The 9,530-nt window shown below is 56.1% G+C and overlaps 1 protein-coding gene across 1 annotated transcript; it reads left to right on the plus strand.

Moving 5' to 3' along the window:
* Nucleotides 1–5,213: 5,213 nt before the first annotated feature.
* NMRK2 (nicotinamide riboside kinase 2) lies at nucleotides 5,214–9,175 on the plus strand. Its single transcript, XM_037504711.2, has 7 exons — nucleotides 5,214–5,263; nucleotides 7,015–7,105; nucleotides 7,583–7,631; nucleotides 7,717–7,873; nucleotides 8,355–8,426; nucleotides 8,736–8,842; nucleotides 9,084–9,175. Exons 1-7 carry the CDS (start codon nucleotides 5,238–5,240, stop codon nucleotides 9,173–9,175), a joined length of 594 nt encoding a protein of 197 aa, XP_037360608.1. The 5' UTR covers nucleotides 5,214–5,237.
* Nucleotides 9,176–9,530: the final 355 nt, after the last annotated feature.

Raw genomic sequence — 9,530 nt, forward strand, 5'->3', positions numbered from 1 at the left:
GGATGCTGTACAGTCAAAGGAGGCAGATTTCCTTGGGATGAAAGACATTTTCCAATGTCCAAACAGCAGTCAGGTGGCCACTAAGGTAGTGAGTTCCCCGTCTCTGCAGGTATTTAAGAAAAAGGCCAGACGGTGCTTGCAGAAAGTGGCCCTTATGCTTACCTCGAATTCCAAGAGTCTATTTCTGTGAATCTGAGCAAAAGCTGAGCGGGCACATCCTCCAGGAGCCTCTGCCGGCTCCTAATAAGCGTCACCAAGGTTTGGTCCGCTGGCCCCACCATTCAAGAATGAAGCTCTTGACCTCAGTGCTTCTGTGGAATGTTTCTCAACCCGGGCTGGTAAGGGGGTACATATGGGATTATCCCAAAGACAAGAGGGAGCCAATGGCACTTAGTGCTGAGGGAAAGGGGTGCTCAAAAGTCTGCCACTGAAGAGAGGGTCCCCACAAAGGAGGGACCCCAATGCCAGCAGCTCCCACCTTGAAAAATGCCAGATTTCTGAGGGGGCGCAGGCCCACATCTGGCACATATCCTGGAAAAGCTGGCACATTTGGGGGCCAGGTGGAACTTTTTGAAGGTGTTTCTTCTCTGCTTCCCAGTTGTCAAATAAAAGATGGTGTTCCAGGTTTGGGTGTGTCACCCTGGAGCTGGAGGCAGCAGAGGTGGTGGTGGACCTTTCCAGCTGCTCCCCAAAAGCCCTCGCCAACCCAGGTCCAGTTGGTACCCTCCCCAACAGATCAAGGTGGCCAGTGCTGCTGATCTGAGAGGGACATGTGGCCCAGAAGGCCCCAAACTCCCATGCCAATGAACGCAATAACTCCTGGAAGGCCGGGCCTGAGAGACACTGAGGCAGCCTCATCCTGTCAAGGAAGCTGCGGGCTAACTCTGGCTGCACCAGAAATTCTAACAGGGACCCACTGGTTCACCGTGGCCCACCTGCCAGCTCTCTGCACCACCAGCAGCCACAGACAATGGGCAAGAGGCACCAAGGACCCCGACTCAGCACACATCAACCCCTCGGAATAAAGAGAGACCCGCAGGGCCCAGGTCGGCCACCTGTCCACAGGTGTGAGAATCCCGCCCCACAGCTCTGTCCAAACGGCCACTGTGCCCACTCAGGCTACTGCCTGCACCGTCCCAAAGCTGACTTTGTAATAGTTTGTGCAGTAAGTCCTCACTAATGTTGTCCGTGAAGTCCTGAAAACCTGGGCCTCGAAATGACGAGAGAAGTTCAGACCCTCCGACGGCAGTGCTTTGTTCAGCGTCGGCTCATGAATGTTATGTCGAGGCAACATTGTTATTTGAGGACCTGCTGTAACTGTGGGGCAGGTTTGGTCAAAATGCAACAGACCCTGAGTCCTTGTCATAAAGGGGCGTTGGGTTCTTGTGACAAGTGGGATGCATCATAAATCCTCCCCCCGAGTCCTAGTGCACACGCCCATACTTCCAGAGGCAAGTTTTGCAGTTTTTAAAAAAAAATTCATTATGATTACTGTCGTGATGTGAAGACATCATTTCCATAAGCTATGGGGGGTTTTTATGTGAAATAAATAAACCGTAACTGAGAAGGGAGAATTGTGACTTTTGTCCATTTCCAAGGGATTCGACGCTGGTCGTAGATGTGATGCAGTTTTGTTTTGTTTTTTAAAGATGTATTTATTTATTTATACAAGCAATGGGCACAGTCAGAAACGCAGGAAGGTGAGAGAATTCACCAGAGCCAGAGCGGAGAACAGAACAGAAGACTGACGAAGTACACTGCTGAGGGGAGCAGCTGTCACGCCATGTGGGACCCTTGCCGGCGGCCAAGGATTGAACCAGCGCTGCAGAGGCTGAGGGCAGCTTCGCAGCCCAGCGCTCAACCGCTGCGCCACCAGGGGAGGCCCGACATGCTGCAGTTTTAAAAGACCCTGGAGCGGGCACAGCTCCATGCAATGCAACCTTGGGCCACCTTGGGCCACGTCTGTCTTCCCTTGCTTCGATCTCCCATCTGCAGAATGGGGTGCAGCGGGTTAGCCTCCAGGCCCTCTGGCTCTGCTTCCCTGTGATTCAAGCTCCTTCCCTGCGCCAATCCTCTCTAGTATCAAACCTAGTCGACAGTTAATGTTATTATTGAAATAATTGAAAGAAAAAACAATTTCCTTCTTACACTCTCACCAGCGCTTCTGACACCAGATTGGGGGTGTGGGTGGGGGATTCCAAGTAAATGAACCTCCAGTTCTGAACAGACACCAGCGGGTGGCCTGCGAGTTAACTCCATTTCTAACACTAGCTACCGAAGTGTGTGCAGACCCCACAGTGTAAGGCCTCAGCCCCACGAGACTGCTCCCACTTCAGGTGGCAAGTAGTGGGTCCTCAGGTTACCCGCACTTCTGTCCACACCCTCCCTGTTTCAGAGTCCATAATTGCTAGAAAGGTTCATAAAACTCAGAAAAACAGTTCACTTACTAGATTTCCAATTCACTATAAAAGAATGGAACTCAGGCAGAGACAGGAAAGAGATGCCCTCTCCAGCCACCTTCCCGCCCGCAGCAGGAAGCCCTCTGAGCCCCTTCATTCAGGGGCCCCTCTGGGGACTGCATCTTGTAGGCACTAAGTTGTTGGTCATGCGTCATTAATACAACCTCCAGTCCCCTCCTCTCCCTGGAGGCCAGGAGAAGGGGTCACGGTTTCATCCCTCTAATCCCACGGCGGGTCCCCCTGCCCCCGTACATGGTTACAGGGTGTTCCGAAAATCACCTCATTTAGCTTAAACTCGGGTGTGGTTCAAGAGCTTATTAAGTACCACCTCTTTCTGTCTGGAGTCACAGCTGAACTTGAACAGTCTGGGTTCAATTATATGTAGATATTTTCCAATAAATACACAACACCCTTGAACACTGCACAGTTGAAAATACTGTAGGTGTATTTTTTCTTCCACGATTTTCTTCATATTTTCTACAGGTTACTTTATTGTAAGAATGCATTTATAATACCTAACACAGGGGCTTCCCTGGTGGCACAGGGGGTTGAGTCTCAGCACAATGCAGCTATGGGCAGCCACTGCAGCAGGAATTCCATCCCCAGCCAGGGCGCTGGCCCACACGGCGCAGCAGAACTTTCCTGTCTCGCCTGCTGCTCCCCTGAGCAGTATAATTCATTAAGTACACCCGTACTGCTCCCCACTCTGTCTCTCTCCTAATTTACCAGTAGTGGCATTTGGTGTATTCAGTGTTATACAACCACCACCTCTATCCAGTTTCAGAACATTCCATCACCTCAAAAGGAAACCCCTCCCCACTAGCAGCCTCCCCATCTCCTTTCCCCAGCCTTTGGCACCATTCTGTGTCCATGGATTTGTCTGCTTTGTCTATTTTACGTGAAGGGAATCACACACCCTGTGGCAGAAAGGTCAGTCTTCACTGACCTTGGCCCTGAGTGCCGCCTGGGGGCTGGGAAGGCTGCACTGGGAGCCTCTGTGCCAGATGAGTCAACCAGAAGGGCTCCAGGGGCGCTGACCAGGGCCTTGGTGCTGAGCTTGTCACTGTCTCTGTGGCCCAGGTCATGTGCTCCACCGGAGGCTCCTAGAAATTCTTGCCTCGAAACTGGGCCAGAGGTCAATCCCTAGAGCTGGGGTTTCCCTCCCGCCTGCTGGTACGTGGTGGAACTCAGGGGTCACAGATCCAGCCAGCTGCCAAACGAGAGAAAACCAAGGCTCAGAGAGGGAGAGAGAGGAAGTGGGGCTGGGCTTAAGGTGGGGACAGGAGGAGAGGGAAGGACTAGCTTGGAAAACGCCCATCAAGGCCACCTGTACCTTCTGCCTGGGGTACAGGCAAGGGGTGGGGGGAGAACAGTCCCCAGAGACAGAGTTAGGAGCAGAACAGGCAGATCTACTGAAATACACTGCTGAGGGGAGCACAGATAGACAGGAGAGGTCTACTGTGCCATGTGGGTATCTCCCTGGCCAGGGATCGAACTCGTGCTGCAGAAGCTGCAAATTGCTTCATAGTGTGGTGCCTAACCCCTTGTGCCACCAGAAAGGCCCTCTTTATTAAGTGTTCTAGACGTCAAACCCTTACCAGATACACGGCTAATATATGAAAATGGCAAATATTTTCTCTCCTTCCCTAGTTTTTCACTTTCTTAATAATGTCCTTCCATGCACATTTAAAAATTTTTTATCACGATCACTCTCTAAAGGTTATTTTAAAAACTAGTGTTTTTTTTCATAAAATACATATTTACCTAACCGCGTAATGGCTGATGGTTCTCATTCTAAAATGTCAATAAATGTTCTTAAATAAAAAGCTTTGATTTATAACGTGGTAAATATCACCAGTAACTATAATCCTTGTAAACAAAAGGTCTTCAGGGCCCTCAATCCTGCAACCAAAAGGTCCATGGGGGGTGGGGAGGGGCCTCTCACCCAGTCTGAATGTGGGTCCTGCCAAGTGACTGCCAACTTGACCAAGGTCATGGCCCCTTGGCTTGGGGGTACAGAGCAGGGATGACAGGTCATGCCCACCACGCCCCAGGCAGCTGAGAAGCTGAGGGTACATCCAGTGACCCAGGCCTCACCTGAGCACTCGATGAAGGATGAAGATCCCTGGTGTCACGCAGACATTTTTCTGACGGCCCCCCAGTCGTCAGAGCAAAGCTATTTTGGGCTTCACCACGCCAGACCTTAAGCCCATGTTGGCCCGGACCCCCCTGGAAAGGGAAATTCTCCCAGCACCTCAGCCTCTGGGACCCGCGCGCCGCTGAGCCGATGGGAGCTGCAGCTTGGGGGGGACGGGCGGCTCCTAAAGTCAGGGTCAAGGCAGGGGACGCAGCCGAGCGGGGTATTTTTAGGGAGAGAAGAGGTGTGGCCGGTTATCTCTGGCTCCGAGGGGGAAGGAGGGAGGGCGCAGAGGGAAGGAACCAGAGAGCGCGAGGCGGGGAGAGGCAGCTGGGGTGACATCCACCCGCACCCCCCTCCCCGCCCCCTCCCGGCGACCCGTGACTAATTTAGGCAAAGGCGTCGCGGAGCTATTTCCATCGGGTGGGAACAGGTGCGGCGCCCCGCGCCCCCTCCCCGCCGGCTGCTCCCCATAGGCCGCGGGCCACGAGGGCCGCCTCCCCGGGGTGGCCTCCCGCGCCCCGGCCTATAAAGGCGCGGGGTCCCTCAATGAAGTCGGGACGCGCCGGGCACTGCAGGCCGGGCCCCGCCAGGTGCCGGGAGTGGCCTCGAGCGCGGTCCCCGCCGCCCTCCGTGCGGAGATGAAGCACATAGTGGGCATCGGAGGGTGAGCGCCGGGCAGGCGCCCCGCGGGAAGGCGCAGAGGAGCGCGGGGGAGGGGGCCGGAGGGGGGATGGGGTTCGGGGGCGCCCTGGACGGAGGAGGAGGCCCGGGAATGAATGGAAGGCTGCCCGGCACCTGCAGCAGCCTGGGCCACCGCCCAAGGCCTGTGGCAGTGGAGGGACCTCGGGCCCCGGGCGCTGGGCTTCCCCAGGGGCAGAGGGTGCGAGGCGCAGGGCCCAGATTTCCATTCCCAAAAGAAAATCAGTTTCCCCAACTGTGCTCAGTGTCAAACTGAAGTCAGTGGGGACTATGCAAAGCTCTGGGAGACCCTCCTAAAACCCGGGGCGTCCTGAGGGGCGGGAGGTGCTGGGAGTGGGGGACATCTCACCCGCACCCTGCTGGGGGTGGGAATAACATCTCCCCACTCCAGGGGCACACGCCAGCAGGTGGGGCGACCCCAGAAAGGCCTTCCATGTGACGGCGCCTGCCGTCCATCCTGGCCACGCCTGGTGACCTCTGGCAGGGGCCTCTCCCTCTCCTGGAGATGCCCGCTCTGCATCAGGAGAAGAAATGCTTTTAAATGGCCGGAAGGCATTTGGGGGGGGAAGAGGTGGCTGCCACTCTCCCCCCAGGCGGTTGCCCAGGGCCCCTGCCTGCAGTTCAGCACTCTCTAGAACTTCCTAAAGTGTTTGAAGGAGTGGGGGCTCCACATTCTAAAGCAAACTACCAGCACAAGATGTGTCTTTCAGTACGGACCCAAATTAATATGGGGTGTGCGCTCACCCCCAATATATGGGTGGTCCCCTTTTCAATGGCTGCAATCTCTCCTGTTCTGCCAATTTTGCACCACTGAGTCCCCGGACAGGGATAACCCTGTCAAGGAACACTCCTTTCCAGAAAAGCTCTGACCGTGCCCTCTCTGACCTCCATCTGTCTGACCTCCTTGAGCCCAGGAGTCAGCCGAGAGCCCTTGCTCCCTGGGTGACCGACCCAAGGATGGTCACAGCTAAAACCAGGGGAGTGGGGGCACCCCTGAGCGCGCGGTCACTCCACCTTGCCAATAGCACTTTTTCCCCAGTAAGCAAACCCCGTCGGGCTCTGAGGTTGGGAGGGCGGTGGAAGGAGAAAAGCTCAGGAGTTGCACCGGGGGGTGGTGGGGAAATGGTAAAACAAAGTGGGGGAGAATGAAATATTTGCAACAGGAAAATTGGCAGCTTGCAAAACCTGAAGGAAGAGGCCGTCTCTCTTTAGCAAGTCATCTAGTATGTAGATGTCCTGTAACTTGCTTTACTGCGCGTAACTCCCTCAAATTCCCTCCATTTTGCTGAAAATGACTGTATTTCACCTTTCTCCCCGGTGAAGAGTGTGGCTAGACCTCATCTTACTAACAGGTGTTTTAACACTTTGCCTTGTTTCCTAAGCCTCCCTGGGAGTCACGCCTGGAGTTCTGTCCACAGAAACCGGTGGCCCAGCCCCGCGATTGCAGCCACAATGAATGAGTGTAAACTACAGCAGGGCTCCGTGTCCTGCTCCCTAGGGCTGAATGATGCTGCCTTTTTTTTTTTTTTTTTCCCCCTTTCATGCTTTTAACCTTCCTTCTGTTTAAAAAGGCCCTCTGACTCTCGGCGGGTTTTACAATTTGGAGTTTGACATCAGGGTCTGATTCCGAGGAGGCCTGTTTGCAGGGAGGCTCCTCCATCAGCAGTGTGGGGGGTCCCCCCAGGCAGCATCTTCAGGGATTCGCTCTCCCCACAGTGTCACCAATGGCGGCAAGACCACGCTGACCAACAGCCTGCTCAAGTCCCTGCCCAACTGCTGTGTGATTCACCAGGATGATTTTTTCAAGGTGGCTGCCCTCACCCAGAGGTGGGGGTGGGGATGGCCCCTTGAGAAAGAAATTAGGGGGAAGCATCCGGGTCCCGTCCCTCCCACCCCTACTGCTCACTGCCCGCAGGGGTAGGTGCAGACCCTCACTGTCCTGCCTGAGCTAACCTGAGCCAGGAGGGCCAGGGGAGTTCCCAGAGCAGATGGTAATCTCACCCCAAGAATCTTTCATCCTTCTGCACCCCCACTTTGCCATCAAGAGTTCGATGCTTTGTGGAAGGTGAAGGGTGACAAGATGAGGATACAAAGCCCCCTCCCTCCTGGTCTCATGAGTCCCTGGGGTGCCCCGACCCCCGCCCCGGGACCCCAGAGCCTGTGAGCATCAACAGCAGGGAGAGGGGGCGGCCACCCAGCGGCCTGTGGAGACCCTGTCACCCCAGGGCGGGGGTGAGGTGGGCAGGAGGGCACTGAACCTGGGGCATGGGCTCCTCTGTTTCAGCCCCAAGACCAAATAGCAGTTGGGGAGGACGGCTTCAAACAATGGGACGGTAAGGACAGAGGGCTGCCCTGGCGCCCCCTCCTGAGATGGGCCTGGGCCCCGGCCCCCTTGGGTACACCTGCTCTCGTCCCCAGTGCTGGAGTCCCTGAACATGGACGCCATGCTGAGCACCGTGCGGGCCTGGGAGAGCAACCCCCAGAAGTTCGCCCGAGCCCATGGGGTCAGTGTCCAGACCGATGCGTCAGACACCCACATCCTCCTCCTGGAAGGCTTCCTGCTCTACAGCTACAAGTGAGCCTCTGCACGCAGCGGCCTGCGACCTTCCAGGCCCCCCAGGGGCTGCTGAGTCTCAATTTCCCCAGAGGGGAGAAAAAGACCCCGGGGACCTGGAGTGGAGGGCAGGGCTGGGCTCGGATCCAGGGCTTGGGGCATGTGACCACGCTTCTTCAGGAAACTGACTTCTCCTTCTAGACCCTCAACTTTCTCAGGCAGAGCATAGGCTCCCGGACTCCCAGTCCTGCTGTGTGACCTTGGGCTACACATTGTGCCCTCTGGGTTGTCTGAATCCGGAGCTGCTGTGGGCGGCTGCCGGGGCATGTGTAGGCTGGCTGATGCTATTCCCTCCCTGACCCCTAAAACCAATCAGCCCAGATCCCACTCACACACCCCCAACCCTCACCCCCAGAGATCGTCGCTAGAAGCCAAGCTGGGGGCTGGAGACTGGGGGGTCTTGACTCCCATGGGGACTGATCGCGTGTCCCACCCCACCCAGGCCCCTGTTGGACTTGTACAGCCGGAGGTACTTCCTGACGGTGCCATACGAAGAGAGCAAGTGGAGGAGAAGGTGAGCCGGGGCTGCGGCCGTGCTCCCTGGCCCGTCTGGCCGCCCAGGTGGGATCAGGTGCCTGGATGTAGCCCCTTAAACATGGGTTGCCCTGCCACTGAGTCTGATGAGCAGCAGGCATGCAGCTGGCTGGTACAGGGCCAGCATCTCCTAGGCCCATGGAATGCTGGAAGTTGGAGCATCCAGACCTCAGCTGGGGTCCCTTTTCTTGGTGATCCCTGACCTCATCTACACCTCCCCAGTCTCTGCCCAGGGTACCATCCGTGGGCAACATGGGTGTCACTCATTCTTGTTCTTCTCTCTCCCCAGTACTAGAAACTACACAGTCCCCGATCCCCCTGGCATCTTCGATGGCCATGTGTGGCCCATGTACCAGAAGTATAAGCAGGAGATGGAGGCCAACAATGTGGAAGTGGGTAAGACCCTGAGTGCGATGAACCCGGCCCCTCCCCATTCGGGACCATTTGGGGAACCTGGCAGTCCCTCCTCGAGTCTCACCACCAGCCCCTCTTGCTTTTGGCCCTGGAGGACTGTTCAAGCAGCTCAACTTTGCAGGGCAACTTCCTCCTGGTCTGCCCATCTCCCTGTGAGCTGGCCACCTATCTCCTGGGCACAGCTCAGTTCTCCCTGCCCCTGACCATGGCCTTTCTGGTGCAGTGTACCTGGATGGCACCAAGTCCCGCGAGGAGCTCTTCTATCAAGTCCTGGAAGACATTCAGAACTCCCTCCTGAATCACTCCTCGGTGTGACTGGGGCGTGAGGGCCCAGCCCCAGTCGCGGGGACCCACAGAAGAATCGTGCACAAACCCAGCTGCAAGAATGCCAGGTCTGTGGCATCCCGGCGGGACCGTTTCCCTTTAGGGGAGTCTGTACATATCAGAGTGGAGGCCCCACTCACAGCTCACACTCTTGGGGCTCTGGGATCCAACCCCAAGATGCCTTTGTAACTTCACAGAGGCTTAGGTATTAAACCTAGTCCTATTTTTTTAACAATTGGGTCCTGCCTGTGGTTTGAATCGCCGAGACGTTCCCTCCTGTGCCCTCTCCCTGGCTCGTCGGTGGCCTCTGGAGACAGCACTGAGACCCCCAGGCTATCCTAATCCC

This window comes from Talpa occidentalis, unplaced genomic scaffold, assembly GCF_014898055.3.
Source record: "Talpa occidentalis isolate TD23 unplaced genomic scaffold, MPIMG_talOcc4v2.1 talOcc4.12, whole genome shotgun sequence".
NCBI classification, from domain to species: domain Eukaryota; kingdom Metazoa; phylum Chordata; class Mammalia; order Eulipotyphla; family Talpidae; genus Talpa; species Talpa occidentalis.